Source organism: Lissotriton vulgaris, chromosome 11 (assembly GCF_964263255.1).
Source record: "Lissotriton vulgaris chromosome 11, aLisVul1.2, whole genome shotgun sequence".
NCBI lineage: Eukaryota > Metazoa > Chordata > Amphibia > Caudata > Salamandridae > Lissotriton > Lissotriton vulgaris.
In genome coordinates, this window is record NC_141699.1 from 351,755,462 (window position 1) to 351,771,995 (window position 16,534).

At 46.1% G+C, this 16,534-nt stretch overlaps 1 protein-coding gene across 2 annotated transcripts in view; it reads left to right on the forward strand.

Annotated features, from left to right (window-relative positions):
- Window positions 1-16,196, forward strand: part of SLC7A4 (solute carrier family 7 member 4) — a 197,812-nt gene extending 181,616 nt beyond the window's left edge. For both annotated transcript variants that reach the window (XM_086943320.1, XM_086943321.1), the window contains exon 5: window positions 11,340-16,196. In XM_086943320.1, coding sequence (XP_086799446.1) covers window positions 11,340-11,539 — 200 coding nt within the window. In that variant the 3' untranslated portion in view covers window positions 11,540-16,196. The remainder of the gene's footprint in view (window positions 1-11,339) is intronic.
- The last annotated feature ends 338 nt before the right edge of the window (window positions 16,197-16,534 follow it).

Here is a 16,534-nt window from a genome sequence, read left to right on the forward strand (position 1 = left end):
GGCCCCGAGTTCCGAAGCTAAGCCATCTGTACATTCAGGGTCTATCAGATACCAGACGTTAAGGCACCACATCGACCTTCAGGCCACGGAGGGGCACCCCAGGCCAAGGTGGATAGGTGAATGGTCTGAGATACCTCAAAGAAGGATATTACACTTGTGGCGTGCAGGGTGTCTGAAGACGGATGGAGGAACAGATCAATATGCGAGAGGGTCTTGTGGGTGACAGAGGTGTTGTATATTCCCTAACACTAGACTGTCAGACCCTCCATATGTCACAGAGGCCCAGCATCTCAGTCCAAGCCTAGAACAATACTGTGTATTGCAATATGTGCTGCGCGGGTTTTGCTGTTGTGTCTAAGTGCACCATTGGAATTGTATTGAAATCCCGCAATGACCTTAATACCCTGTGAAAAACATCTCACTTACACTTTTAGGCGCCTGCGGCAGCACATAGCAGGTGATAAGGTTACGTTGTGTCCCCTCCAGCTGTCCTTACAAGCTCACATACCTACTCGGAGTATCTAGGTGCATTTTTGTGATCACCAGGGGGGAGGTTCTTTCTCAGGAGGATGGCTACTCCTCTTGAGCCTCATGCAAAGCCAACATGATAGACTCTGTTATAGCCATAGTGGCCTAAGAATGAGCACTGGTTACCAGGAGGTGAGTCTCTTGGAGCATAAGCACTGTCAGCACCTTTCGTTTGGTATACCGAAGGACTGCAGTCTGCTTTATGCAGTCCAGGAGTCCGTTGACATTCCAGGAGAGGAACGTGATTTCATTCACATAGAGTAGGCTGGGTGGTGGGTGGTCGGGTGGGACCTTAGGGGGTATGGGGCACATGGCGTCAGTGGCTCATCAGTGGAGACCCTGCATCTAAGGTGTGTAGGAATGCTCGGCGAGTGCTTCCTTGAGCAGTGAAAAGCTGGCAAATGAAGGTGGTGCAAGTGTGAATGCATTTTTCAACCTATGTTATTCGTATTCCAGTTAGTGTCTTGTTTTTACCCCCTATTCTTGAAAATGTATTGGTCTTCCATATTTTTATACTACTCCGGGAATTTGTTTCACTGCTGATGTGTAATGGCAGGTCAGCATAGTTTTGAGTTATTTCCCTCGAGTTCAATGTTTTTAACCACTTCACACACTTAAAAGTGTAAATGTGCTGCTCTGTTAGAATTCTATGAAGTTCTTTGACAGTGATCAGTGTGTGTGGTTCAGCCATATTGTCGACTTACATTGAGAAATGTGTGTTCTTATTGGCCTAAATATTTGACCAACAATCAGTCAATCAGAACATTTGTAAAGTGAACTACTTACTCATGAGGGTTTCAAGGTGCTGGGGGGGGGGAGGGCTGCTACTGCTCGAATAGCCAGGTCTTGGGGAGTCTTCTGAAGGTTAGCCGGTCCTGGGTCTGCCGTATGAGGATGTGGAGGGTGTTCCAGGTCTTGGCAGCGAGGTGGGAGATCGACCTGCCGCCAGAGGTCACTCTTCAGATGCGGGGGACTGTGGTGAGGGTGAGGTCGGCGGAGCAGAGCTGGAGGTTGGGGGTGTAGAAGCTGAGTCGTTTGTTGAGTTATGTTGGACCGGTGTTGTGGAGTGCCTTGTGTGCATGGGTGAAGAGCTTGAAGGTGATCCTCTTGTCGACAGGTAGCCAGTGCAGGTCTCAAGTGGGGTGTGATGTGGCTGCGGCAAAGGATGTCAAGGACCAGGCGTGCAGAGGTGTTTTGTATGTGTTGTAGTCATTTTAGGAGTTTGCCCGAGGCTCCTGCGTAGAGGGCGTTTCCGTAGTCCAGCCTGCTGCTGACGAGGTCCTGGGTGACCGTTCTTGTTTCGGTGCGGATCCACCTGTAGATCTTGCGAAGCATGCAGAGGGTGTTGAAGCAGGAGGCCGAGACGGCGTTGACCTCCTTTGTCATGGAGAGAGTGGAGTCGAGGATGAACCCTAGGTTGCATGCGAGGTCGTGGGTGTTGGAGCTGTTACCAATGTGGTCGGCCACCAGGAGTCGGCCCAGGTCGAGGGGGTGGAGCCGGGGATGAGGACTTTCGTCTTGTCCGAGTTTAGCTTCAGTCGGCTGTTCTTCATCCACTCGGCGACGTCTTTCATTCCTTCGTGGAGATTAGTTTTGGCGGTGAGGGGGGTCCTTGGTGAGGGAGAGTATCAGCTGGATGTCGTCGGCATATGAGATGATGTTGAGGTCATGCATACGGGAGACGTGGGCGAGCGATGCCATGTAGATGTTGAACAACGTCGAGCTGAGGGATGAGCCCTGGGGTACGCTGCAGATGATCTCGGTGGCTTTGGAGCGGAAAGGGGGGAGGCGGACGCTCTGGGTTCTGCCGGAGAGGAAGGAGCTGGTCCAGTCCAGACCCTTGTCTTGGATCCCAACGTTGTGGAGGCATGTGTATAGGGTGCGGTGGCAGACGTTGTCGAAGGCGGCTGACAGGTCCAAGAGGATGAGGGTCGCGGTTTCTCTGTTGTCCAGCAGGGCCCTAATGTCATCGCTGGCGGCGATGAGGGCAGTTTCGGTGCTGTGGTTGCTGCGCAACCCGGACTGGGACGGGTCCAGGATGCTGTTCTCCTCGATGTAGCGGGTCAGTTGTCTGTTGACGGTCTTCTCGATGACCTTCACCATTTCCCTCATAGTCACTTCATTATGTAAATCACATTTGTTGTTTTGCAGGTTGCATGTTCCTTTATCCTTATCGCTTTGCCTGTTGTAAGAGTAAAATATTTGAAATTTATTAGCACCACTGCTTTCCATAAGAAACTAAGCAAGCATTAAATCAATGTCTCTAAGTTAGCCCTAATAATTTTAGTGAAACTATGTTGTGCTTACACCAGTAGGTTCTTTGTACGTTTGTAAATCTCTATGGATTTGTTGACATACTTTTTGAACAGTCTCTTCATTAGATCTTATGTTCCAGTGTTTATTAATGATTTTTACTATTAGATGTGATTGTTGAGTGAATGGTAAAACTGAGTTCGTCCTCTAGTTGTGTTGTTTACTGTTTATGAGTGACTTCCTCTTCTGTAATTGAGTTTATCCTAGTTTTTGCTTCTCGTGGGTCACATACTCAAACGCAGTCCTCCGCACTCACACACAATACATTTTTTGAGTATATCGGTGCACAGTTGACAATAAATCTATTTCGTCGCGTTCCTCTTTTATTTATTCTTTTTCCTCCTGAGCGTTGTATTGGATTCTTATCCAGCCTACACTTGTTTCGTCGCCATGTGGGAAAATGTTCCATCGATTTTCTCAAGGCTCAATCCTCAAATATAGAGACTTTTCATTTGGTGATAATTCCATCCCACACGATATTGAGATAAACCATATACGGTGGTCCCCGTGCTTCCACTCGTTTTCAATTGATGAGTCACATGCAGATCTCTGTAAATTGAATTCGCTTGGGCATGTGACCGTGTTCAAAGAACGTTTTCAAAAAGTTCACCCTAGAAATCCCCTTTGTCCTTGTAAATGTTATTGTATGGAGTCCCTCCGTTAAGTCCTTTTTATTTTTTCTCCTTGTATCCAAGGTTATTGGCCTATCACAAACACATGGCTACCACGTACTGTGCCTGCATTTGGAATAGTACAGACCGATATTAATTAAGATTTCCTGAGGTCATGTTTATTGGCCAAGTGATCACAGGTGCTGCGGCAAAGTTCCTGGTGGCTTTCCATCTGAGGTAAAGTGACTAGAATAAATAATGAGTGGCAGCGAGGTGCAAATGGTGTTGGTGGAAATGAACATATTCCTAGTCCATCATGGTATAAAATGCCTTCAAACGTTCCTGCACCCCATTGTTTTTTTTATTTTACGTCCAGGTTTTGAAAGCATGCATGCAGTTATTGGCAGTGAATTTCGCTGTTGGTCAGGCATCCACTGGGTGTTGTGAAATTGTTGCTACACACCAGTTACGCATACTGAGCCGGAAGCGTTTTAGTTGAGAGACGCAGTACCTTGTATGCTGGATGGGCAGGAGGGAGGTGAACATTCCATCATGACATACGTTGATCCACAGGCTGGAATCTGTCCAGGGCAAATGCCCGTTGCAGAATGATATAATACACAATCTTGATGCACGAGTTTTATTGTGAAGAATAGGTCAGAGTAAAAATGAAACCTGGGGAAGTTGTGCTGGGGTGTGCTGGGGTTTTGTAAAATCAAGGAAAATTGGTAGAGCCAAGCTGAGCTCTGTAGAGTGAGCTGACTTGAGGCTAGGGAACTAGACCAACATGGCGACCTTCCAGGAAGCAAGCCTGGGTTCTAGGGCCTAAGAAGAGTGGCTGTGATGTGAGTGGTCGGAATGTGGTTGTGGATGAGGATGACAGAGGAGCAGAACAAGCTGATATACAAACAAGTTGATAAAAAAAAGCATAGGTTAAAGGTTTCCAGGATATTTCCCTGTGTAAATGACTGTGCTTCTGCGCCTGTGCGGCGCTTTTAAAGAGTGGGCGGGTTCATGGCGGCCCCCAGCCATCCTCAGCACACGCCCACCGTGCTGCATGACAGACGGGGGCCGTCATCAGCACGCAAGGGGTTAATACGATATGACCTCAAAACATAAGCGTGCCCATGATGTGCCTGTCATTCAAGCTCGTTTCTGAGGGTACAGGGATCGAGGAAGACAAGGAGACTTGTAGATGCAGATCCAGGGTCTTGCGATAAAAATTTAGCTGTACATTTTTATATAGTTATTGTTGTTTGGATGGCTAGATATTTAGGGGCTTATTTACAAGCCCCTTGAGCCACTTTTGCGTCATTTTTCCCATGTTAAAAATGACGCAAAAGTGGTGCAAGGGACTTGTAAATAAGCCCCTTAGTGATGTAGTGTTCGGAATAGGGCGACCTTTTAGCTGATTAAGCTCCCTGTTCCCTTCTTATGCACCTGGCAGAGATGAATTTCCATGTAAAATGATGTTAGCATTGTAATAATAGCCCTAATGATTTTTTTCTCTGCCTAATAACGTTATGGAACTCAGTTTTAGTGATCTCATGCTCATATTCCTACCAACGAGGCGGACACTCTGAAACACAGACTGCTTTTTATATATCCGGCAGGAAGAAATATTTGACAGAAACCAGCAGGGCTATCGACCTGCAGAGAGCTTGTCAACGATTGTCTTCAAAATTTGGCACATCAGCCCCTTGATGAGAAGGGCAAATAAAAGGGCTCAAAGACACAGCCCTTGAAAACTGGCCAATCCGAGAGACTTCAGCAATAGGCCCTCGCTCTGTTGCCCAAATAGAACTATGATATAGCATTTGTCTAGCAAAGTGTACAGAAGATTGGTGCAATTAATTGTGTTAACAGCATGAGGAAAATACAAAAACGCCAGGAATAGAATTTGCTAATTGTGAAACTGGCATGCTGCTGAAATTGCTGTACCCACAGGTAGGCAAAGGAGTCAGTTCTTGGTAGTTATGGACCCATCTCAAAGCTACTCTCCATGTTTATCCTGATGGTAAAGCAACTTTTGCTGCCAACTAAGTTGGGTGGATAGAATAAGGGAGCTATATGTTCCCATTAAGTCGGGTTCCAGGAACACGTGGCGGCCTGAGCAGTGTTCCCAAATGACGTTCTCATTAAAGTGTTAATGAAGGTTAATGTCCCATGTTTGGCATTTTGCTAGGTTAAGTTACCTTTTCTGTTAATTGGTAGTCCAAAGATACCCGTACCAGTTTTGAGATCTGTGGAGATCCTACTTTGTTTGTAATATTCATGTTCCTGTAAGATTCTAGCAATGTGTGAGTCAGATATGATTCAGCCTTTTCGAATTTTACAGCGGATTCATTGCTGCTCTTACAATAAATGTTATTTATTTGTCCTGATGGTGCAGCCAACACTAGTACCATGATTGTTGCTTGGCGACAATCTTGTTCTGCTCATGAAGGCTGAGTACGCAGTGTTTTGTGTGCTGAATCATTCGCAAGACTACAGATTTAAAAGAACTGTTATTATGTAACCAAAAACGAAATTAATGATCATATGAGGAAAGGAACAACTGAAAAAGGAAAATGTTCTCGTTTTGGGCAGAACTTGATCGAACTAAAAAATTCTCTTTATGACAAATTGGAACCTTTTTTTAACTTGGGGGGTGGGAGGGGGTACAAACCTGCTGTGCACAGAATTGTTGCAGTTGCCAAACTAAAGTGATATGTGATTTCTGCTCTTACATCCTCTTGAAAGTAAAAATGTTCTGTCATTCGAGTAGATGGTGCATGGTTACCATAGTATGCTGTTGCAACAAGATATAGAAGGTTTTATTTACTTGAGTTTTTATATAGCGCTGGCTAGACCCGGAGGTATACGAGCGCTTTACATGAGGAGAGTTACATAGGTTACAAATTACACATTGTTACAGAAGGTACAACAGTTACAAGCTACATTCTTGGGTTAATGGCGTGTAGAGAGGTAAGTGGGTAATGTAAAAGGGTGAGGGGCGGGAGAATTAAACAGAGCATAGGCATAAGGATAGACAAAGCAGGTAGGTGGAGAGTAATTCAGGGGAGAGAGGAAGGGAAAAGGGGAGGTATCCAAAGAATGAAGGAGGGAAGCGGAGGTGGAGGGGGTGGAGGACACAGTGTGGAGACTGGGAAATAACTGTGTCTGACGTCCGGCTTGGTGGGACGGGGATCATTCTCAGCCCTCAGGTATGTGTGATTCCCGTGTGATTCCCGTTTTCATGGTGGACTCTCTCAGCAGGGTCGCTGAGACTCCAGGAAATAAGATGCTGGATCCCTCCCCAACAAGGGGAGAGGAGTGCTTTAGTCACAGGCACACTCTGGGAAATGATGGAGGGAGAGGTGGGGGAGGGGATAGGAAAGCCAGCAGGAACACAGTGTCCGACGTCCGTCAGGGTAGGAGACGGCTCCCAGCGGAAAGGCGATCAGTCCCAGTCCTCGATTATGTATGACTCCCTTGTCACTGTGGACTCTCTCACAGGGGACTTTGAGACTCCAGGGCAAAGATGCTGGATCCATCCCCAACAAGGGGAGTAGGAGTGCTTTGGACAAGGGCATAGTTATGGGGGCCATTTAAGGGATTCAAGCTGGTAGAGAAAGGCACTCCCTGTAAAAGGGAGCAATCTGCACAAGATGGCGGACCAGGGCACCACCACCCAGGCCACCGCAGTGTCGCAGCCGGCTTCTACATATCAGCAGCTTCTGGATAGCAATGCGAAGAGCCCTCTCACCGTCAACGACATAGCTCCTGTCCGTCTGGCGGTGGGGGAAGAAGCTCTCTCATTTAGCCAGGTGCAAACCTGACAGGGAGTGGAGCAACAGACGTGCAAACGGAAAACACGCTCACCACAGAAACAAGTACAGTCCGGCAGTGGAGCAGCGAGTCCGATGGTGAGCTACCGATGGAGTAGTGAAACAGCAGCAGTCTGTTTGGAGGTGGAGGAGTTGCCACTTATCCCCTTAGGCGGGCTCAGTCCTGGTGATGAGCGGAGAAACAGTCGATGAGCTCCTGGAGTCCCTGAAGATCGTCCCCCCAGGTAAGTGGGTGATCCTGTGGAACATGTAGGTTAGGTGGTAATAATCCGAGTGGAGGGTGGAAGGCTGGGCAAACAGGGAGATATCTACAGGTTTGGTAATCCCAGCCCGGGAGCTCTGGCGAAGAGCTCCTACTCAGCGGCCATCTTCTGATGGCCTGCGGGGCCCCTAGGGTTTTCCCGCTGCATTAATCAGATGTCCACACATGGAGTCTCCGTACTTGGTGGAGTTTGGATCAGGTAGTCATCTCCCACTTTGCCACCAGAGAACCACCAGACGCCACAAGGCCCTGAACGCCGCTGTATTGCAATTGTCTTTGTTTCGCCCCCACTGGTTTCTATCAGAAGGGGGGGGGAGGCGGGCGGGCGGGCGGGGTGAGTCAAAGCGACCGAGGATCTCACCTTGCATGCTGTTCTATACTGCTGTCAAAGTTGCTGCTTATGTCTGGTGCGGCAGTGGAGCTGCCACCGAGGTGCTCCTCGCCTTGCACGGGGGCGGTCATCGGTTGTGTCAGCTGCTACGGGATCCAAATTGCTGCATTGAGGCTGCCATCTTAACATCAGGCTCACCTGACTGCTGTGTGAACGCCACTTTCCTCAGCGCTGACTAGCCGGGCCCCCCGCCATGCACCGTCGCTCCAGTGAGAACTGCAAGCGTAGTGGAGCAGCTGCACGCCCGCCGCAGCGGGACGTGTCCCAGTGTCCGTTAGTCTCCCACGAGGGGGGGAGGGTCCGTGCAGTTTACGGACTTCGAAGGCGATTACTGTGGGGCTAACCTCCTATGCTCACTCCTCATCGGTCTTCCCTCAGCCGCGGACTAATCTACCCATGAGGGGGTGTCCGTCGCAGGACCAGAGATTTGATTAATGGATTTGCCGGGTGACTTTCAGACCCGGAGTCCAGTGGCCGCCATGTTGGTTACTGGGTCGTCGCGGCTCTGGGTCACTTTTCTCGGCTTCTCCCGATGTTTGATTGATTCAGAGCCCGGCAATGATCTCCTTGTTCTGTTCTAAACACTGCTGAGTTGTTTTTTTATGCTGTTAGGCACTGGGTAGCAGGCGTGATACGTGCCCGCTGGCAGAGCCTCAACCTAAACATGCCCGCCATGGTTGCACCCTCATCAGTGAATGGTTCAAATGTTAAATTAGGCCAGTTCTGCAGGAAGGCCTTTACATTGAACGATTCAAGTAGACTGGCCCCAAAGTAGCAAATGTGGCACCCTTACCAAGGAGGGAGTACCAAAATCACGTCATCCAGCGTGACAAAAATGCCTGCGTCGTCCCGGTTGAGACCGTTTGTAGGAATCCTGCTTTTAAGGAAAGGTTGGTTGTAATTCGTTGGACCATGTTTACATTTGCTAGAGGTCATGCAAAAGATTGAAAAACCACAATCGTATGAATTGTACCCACAATCTTATGAAACGTACCCACATACGTGGATGTGGACCATGTATGTGCCTGTTGGAAAGAGTGGTATGGTCCAAACTAACCTGCAACGTAAGGCTCGTCAGACCAATAAACATCTGTGCATCCTATGTTATGTTAGTGGATTTTATAAAGCGCGACAGCTGCCCAAGAAAAGAGGCGTCCCGGTGCTGACAACAATGAGGTGAACAAGATCAGGGAGGGCTACGGAATAGGAAAGAGAAAGGTTTTTATGGCTTTCCTGAATTCTAGGTAACTATTAAGCCCACAAATGTGGGCAGGCAGTGAGTTCCAAAGGACGGCCGCTCTGTTCCGAAAAGAATGACCTCCAGCACAAACCCTCCTAACCCGGGGAACCACCACCAGGTGTTGTCCCATGGAACTGAGCTGGCGGGAGGGAACATAGGGTAGAAGCAGGTCGGTCAGGATATTAGGAGAGGCAAATTTCAGTACGTTAAAGGCTATGCAGAGAGCCTTGAACTCACTCCGCCTAGCTACAGGCAGCCAGTGGAGACGGCGAATGGCGTTCGTCACTGGGAAGGCATGGCTTGGCAGTTCGGGCTGGACTGTTTCCATGAGGCACAGGGTCAGACTGATTTGCATATAGGCATGTCTGAACTGGGGTGGCAGAGTGGGCTAAAGAACGGTGATGGATTAAACCCAGATCTTTTGACTGGGTGTGAGTGTTTGATTGGTTCAGATGCTCAGTCCATTACCACCCCCTTTTGTACCGCTTTTGGCCACCATACGTGTGGCAGGGTATGCTCAGACCTGAGTCCCTTGCTCACTTTGCCACTGGATTCAAGCAAGCCCGGCTGAAGACGGCTGGAATGCCAGAAACCGGTCCTCGGAAGCTTGTTTCCGGTCCAGGGAAGGCATGGCTTGGCAGTTCGGGCTGGACTGTTCCCATGAGGCACAGGGTCAGACTGATTTGCATATAGCCATTTCTGAACTGGGGCGGCAGAGTGGGCTAAAGAACGGTGATGGATTACACCCAGATCTTTTGACTGGGTGTGAGTGTTTGATTAGTTCAGATGCTCCTTCCATTACCACCCCCTTTTGTACCACTTTTGGCCGCCATAAGTGTGGCAGGGTATGCTCAGACGTGAGTCCCTTGCTCACTTTGCCACTGGATTCAAGCAAGCCGGGCTGAAGACGGCTGGAATGCCAGAAACAGGTCCTCGGAAGCTTGTTTCCGGTCCAGGGAAGGCATGGCTTGGCAGTTCGGGCTAGACTGTTCCCATGAGGCACAGGGTCAGACTGATTTGCATATAGCCATGTCTGAACTGGGGTGGCAGAGTGGGCTAAAGAACGGTGATGGATTAAACCCAGATCTTTTGACTTGGTGTGAGTGTTTCATTGGTTCAGATGCTCCGTCCATTACCACCCCCTTTTGTACCGCTTATGGCGTTTGTCACTGAGCAGGCGCTGCAGAGACTGAGAAGAGATCTTGTGGCCGCATTCTGAACTCTCTGTAGCCTATGTATTTCTGTCTTGTTCGCTCCCACATACAGTGAGCTGGCGTAATCAAGTCTAGACATAATCAAAGCCTGAATGATAATCTGCCTGGTAGGGGCATCAAAGATGCCCAGGATGGGTTTGAGTCCTCGCAACAGCCCAAAGTAGGTTCCTGCTACCTTTTTAGTTTTGAGTATGGAAGTTGAGGGATGCATCCATCCAAACCCCTAAGTTCTTCACTGCCTGCTTGGGGGAGGGGGCAATGCCTAGTTTCTTGGGCACCAGAGCTCATTCCATAGACCATGGTCCGTTCCCACCAACCACACCTCCGACTTGTTAGCATGAAGTTGGAGACAGTTGGCGGTCATCCACTCTGCGACTGCTGCAAGATCCTATCCACTGGACTTCAGAAATATCATGGGCCTACATCCATTCCAAGCTGTAGTTAGACAGTGGAAAGACCTGTTAAAAGTGGTTTGTTTTTGTGTCTGATGAGGAAGGCCATTCCGCCTATCCCTCTTTTTTTTTTGTCTCAAGCCCTTCAAGATCTACACCTCTACAGTGTTGTCTGACTGATTGAGGCAGGAAGCAGTGTCCATGCTCAACTAATTTGCTGCACATGGAGAAGGAGAATCTTGCAGTAGTTGCCCATGAGGTTTAATCAGGTGATTTGCTATGGTTGATAGCCCGCTTTAAATCATTGTCTTACGGGGTGCAACTTGATTGTGGAGATCATTGAACAACTACACATGAGGGACAGGTCTGTGATTTGTGTCTGCATTCAAATGAACATCAAGGGACTTGTGTTTCTATTCTGATCTAATATGTTTCGGCTTCATTTTTAAGTATAATGAAATTGAATTGTGGGAAACCTTCAGTAACCATAGTATATATTCAGATAACAAAATAAGTATTAAATTGAGAAATAAGTAAATTTTTTTGCATCTTTTATAGGTCTCCTGGTCTACTTCTGCTATGGTATATGGCACAGTAAAGAGAACCTACAAGAGGCAAAATCCCACAGTGTCACAGCGCGCTATGTGGTGTTCCCCAGTAGCAGCATGGAGGAGACTGTGCAGCAGGTGCAGCCCCCGGTGCAGGACAGTCTGTGGATGGCAGAAACGATTGACGAGGACCTGGCCACTAAGAGATGATACAATGGACAGTTGCAAATTTCGTGGAAATCCTTTCAGATTATTATTATGTATTCCAAAAACATATCTTCTGGCTTCACTGAGAGAGAGAAAGCCACAGACATTTGACACCAGTTCTTCGTGTGTATATATTTGCAGTTACTGGTGGCTGAAAGGGTGACGCTTACGAGGGAATGTAAATTCTGTTTAGGAGAACAGGTGTTGGCAGCATTTTGGCCATGATGTCTCCAGCATCTAGTTGAAAAGTGAATGCTTTGCAGTCTTTTCTTACCTTCCCAGCACACACCACCTTAAGCAGACAGAGCACTTCTATCACCTTTTAAGGACACGCTATAAGGCGAGTCGTAATTAAATAAATAATGGCCATAAGGCTAACCGTCTCACTAAACCACTTTTTTGTAACCGAGTGTGCTGGCAGAGGTATGTATGTATCTCTTATTTAGTAGCACCCCCCCCCCCCCACCCCCATAGAGACCCCAACTGCCGCCCCACTTCACAGTAAAAACTGGTCTCTAAAGTTATGGTCCTATTTCTGTCAAAAATGGTGAGCTGTACTGTGGTCGCCAGAATCTTTCTCTTAAAAGATGCTACCTAGTGAACGGGTGAGGCTCTCAGTAGAAAAGCAGCATCTCTTTTAAGGCCATTCACCCCCTAATTGAGGTGGACAGTGTTTGCATGGTCTTATGCAGACTGTGGTCTGTTTACATATCTTGCAGTACAGTTTAACCGTCTGCAAGTTCTAAAAGAGGGCATATGGCTTGTTTACAAGCACAATCGATACACTTTTAAGATGGGGCACTGAGTGCACATGGATGGCTTTATACTGCATGTAACTTTTCAAGCTGAACTAAGTCATCAGTTCAACCCCTTCAATATGTCCAGTACAATTTAATGGAAAACGCATCTTAAAACATGCTTATTGTTAGAACTATAGCCAGTTTATCTAATGGAACTTTTGGATTTGTGCTATATTCCAAACTTTTATCCTAGAATTTCTTTGTACTGTATTTGTTTCCACTGTGAAGGTCAAAGTCAGTTGCTGTGATGGAGCTGGCTGATAGATCGTGCACGGTCACGTGGTGCCTCTTCTTCACAAGAAGCTTTGAGAGGTATCCCTCCGATTGACTGTCTTACTTACTTTGTGGGCTTTGAGTTGACAGGCTTTAACTTAAAATTTCAGCTGAATGACTTTACAGAGGCCGGAGGTGGCATGTTTACAAGTTCTGCCACGGAACCTCAGAAAGCCCAACTCGAGCTGTACTGTGTGCTTGAAATGCAGGTCCAGTAAACATTTCACACTTTCTGCCTATGTGGTGATGATAGTCCCAATTTCACATATGTATGAAAATAGGTACTTCTTAGTGATGTCCATGGAAAGTGTCCTTTAATGTCTTTTAGGTATGTATTTTACCTGTTTGTATCTCAGCTGGAATGGTATTTGAGCCAACACCAAGATTAGATGGGTAATTTGCAGTTTTGAAAAGAATATACTCTGAGACAGCCATCTCAGCATCATATACCAGGGGTGTATGTTCATTGACCTGAAAAGGTGAGGGCTGAGAGTGGGCTAAAAGACTCCTAATGAAGCATGTGCAGGGAACAGAATGGTGAGGCTGGTGAGCAGACAGGTGTGTGGAGCCAAAGAAGCCACTTGAATGCACTGGGAACTGCCATTGAAAGATCCGCTGCAGCGTAAAGCAGAGGAACAGTTTCATTGGGGTCACCACTACTATTTCAGTATTTATGCCCCACGGTGAAGCAATTCTGTAATGCGCAACTAGTGCTCAGTCAATAGATTACACATTCAATACAGATGAACATATTCAACTAGGGAATGATTTGGTCTCTTAGTGGTAGTAAAAGGCATGGTATAAGGCATACACCTATGGAAGAAGTGTTGTAAGGGGGGGGGAGTCCAAAAGGAACCTGAGAGGAAACTTGTACTAGCTTGCAGAAAAGAACTATGTCCAGTTTAACAACTGTCTTCCTACTCAGCATGCTGAGATCTGGAGGATGGCAGCAAAGTGGGCCTAAGCGACAGTTCAGAATTTTATATAGATCTAGGACGTTGTTTCAGTGACTTGCAGTGGGTTGAAACTTAACTGGTTATCTTAAGGAGGTGTTGTTGAGCAGCTTGCTGTTTTGACGCCTTCGGCAACAGCTTTCTGATGGATTTTGCCAGGAATGGCATGGTGGACGCTTCATTGGCATTGTTATGGGGTTGTTAGCTACAGTTATGGCTGAAGTGGCTTGGATTTTTGGTCAATTTTTGGCAGAGGTTGGTACTGGAGACTTTGGGAACAAACAGATCTGTGATTTCAAAGCTGTCAGTATTTTGGATAGTTGAATGGGGATTGTGCCTGAAGCATCATGGTATGATTTTGTTCATTGTGTTGTGGGTGTAGGAGAAGAAAGAAAAAATCGAAGGCGCTGATGTGTATGTTGCAGAATGATATTTACACCTGGTACACTGTAATTCGTCATTGAGACTAGAGCACAAACAGCCACCCTTACCCCCTACACCTTGTTCCACTTATGCCACCCTCCCATCCAAACCTTTTGCCTAGAAGTCCCTTTGTCTGAGGGTCCGTTATTAAAAAAAAAAATGGAGGACATACATTTTAGGTCTCTGGACATAAAACGCAACACAGTGAAATTTGTTTTAACAAGTAGCACACCAGCTCACTCTATCATGTACTTGGCCACAATAGATAAAGACAACGGTCCACCGATCACTGATATTTGTAACCTGGTAGGTGTATGTCTTTTCTCTGTAAAGTATACATAGTTAAAAAAATATTTTGCCCATTGTTTCAGAAAGTTGAGCTTGTATTCGGATATGTGGTAGTATCAGCTGTACCCTCCGAACAATTTAGACACTCAAAACTAGTATCATTTGATGATTGGTTAAAAGCAAACATTTATGTGCCGACTTGTGAAAAAGTTCTAAACTGGATATTTCTACATCAATTTCATTGTCAACCAAATTTTTGATCTTGTTCATGGCCACTAGAAAAGATAGAGTTCACTGAATATCTAGGTATTAGACTATGGATGTTAAAGTATTCTTTAAATGAGTTGTGCTGGGTCTTCTCTCATTTTTTTCATAGGTATGAGCCAGCAATGCCAGAATTTTAATAAATTCTGTCTTCAGAATATCTCCAATCTATTAAGTGTATATAAATGATAGTACAGCTTCAATCATGTGAAAATGATCTAAAGTTTCAGCACAGCCTCTCGTCAACTTTTAGCTCTTCGTTTAGATCCTCCATTAATTTAAACCCCTGGGATACTAAAAATAAAATGGTAGGTGCAGAACACTAGCAGTCCAAGGAGGCACATTGTGAAACAATTTTCTGCTTTAGAAAAGAGTTATAGGCTGTGCTGTTGCGATAAACCTTCAGTCACTTTGGCCTTCAAGGGCTCTAGCATCTGCCTTACCTTACCTTGTGTTCAGTATTACCATGGGGTTCTTCTTTAGCCTTTCACCATGCATTAAGACAGTCTGGTGGATGCAAGCAGGGTAGCGATGTATATCATTCCTAACTTAATAGAGTGCAGGGTCTTAGTGTGCATAGGGGCCGTGCCATTTTAATCCTAAGCCTCCATCTGTCAAAGGTATGGTGAGAAAATGTTTCCGTAGTAGACACAAACAGCATTTTCAAGTGTTTATTTACTCCACCTTGAAAAAATTATCCTCCTTTTTTATTAGAATAGTGAAGATCCTATCAATCTTTCTAATTCAAAATATATTCCATTCTCATGTCTTATGTTGTCTAATGTCGCCTTTAACTTTCCACTCAAATACTTTGAATCAGAGGCAAGCTCATTGTGAGAAACAGCATTAAAAATATATTATTTTTCTTTAATGTGAAGTTGTTTTGAGATATAAGTTTCGAGGTTCCCCGTCACAAAGCAAGGTTTTCTTGTGATAGTGTGACATCACACACAATTAACTAGTTTTCCTCCCATAAAAAAAATAATAATGGCTGCAAAGTAGGAAAGAGGAAGGGTTACGGTGTCATTAAGAAGATAGGTCTTCATGGCTTTCCTTAAGGTGTTAGCGTCCAGAATTGCAGATCGTGAGAGAATGTGGTCCAGAGACACTAAACGAACTGTTGCTTCAACCTCTCACATTCTTTTTACAAACACAATTGTCAAGGTCTTACCTTTCATTCAGAGACTGACTCAATCTTTGCTCTTGGCACCTAACCTGCAAACAACACAACTACTGCACCCATTATCATGTTACTTCAAGAGTGCCTGTGTTTGTGATCTGTGGCTGGGTAAAGTTGATGGACCAAACCTGGTGTAAGGTCACGTGCCACTGAGTGCAGGGATGTAGCGCTCAGACAATCCTGCAGGTCAGTTTATTCCATAATACTGTAGCTCTGTACCTCTCATATGGGTTGGCAACGTCCCCCTTTTGGTGGCACACGGTAGTGCACTAATCAGTGCCCGGAGCGATGAGTTCTATTTTTGTACAATATTTGTTTAATAACTGTACAAGGGGCATCTTCGGTAATGCCGTTTGGAAAGTGTACATGTTGTTCAATTGACTTTTTCTGTCTTGTGTTTAATGCTGTATTTATTACGAAAGCGAAATAATCTATTTAAGAAAATACTGTTCAGTGAATAAATGTTTAGAAGCAAGCAATGATGTGTTTTGCATTTGTTTTTTCGATGAGTGTTGTAGCTTATGCATTCTCCCCATTTATGTAGTAAAGGGCAGGTTAACCCCTGTTCCTGTTTAGGTGTATGGTGATGGGGGTACGAGGTTGCACTCCAATACAGTAGGATGTGGAAGAAGTTCAGGTCCCGTTTCAGTGTTGTGTTATGGTGGGTAACGGGCTGATCCTGTTAAAGTGTATGTGTTTTGAGGGGAACGGGTAGTTGTATTCAGTTTTTGGGTTATCTGCACACTTGCATTGTGAATTTGTGGGACATATGGATTGCTTGTGAATTTTTCCATCTTGCATCCCATTGGAGCACTAA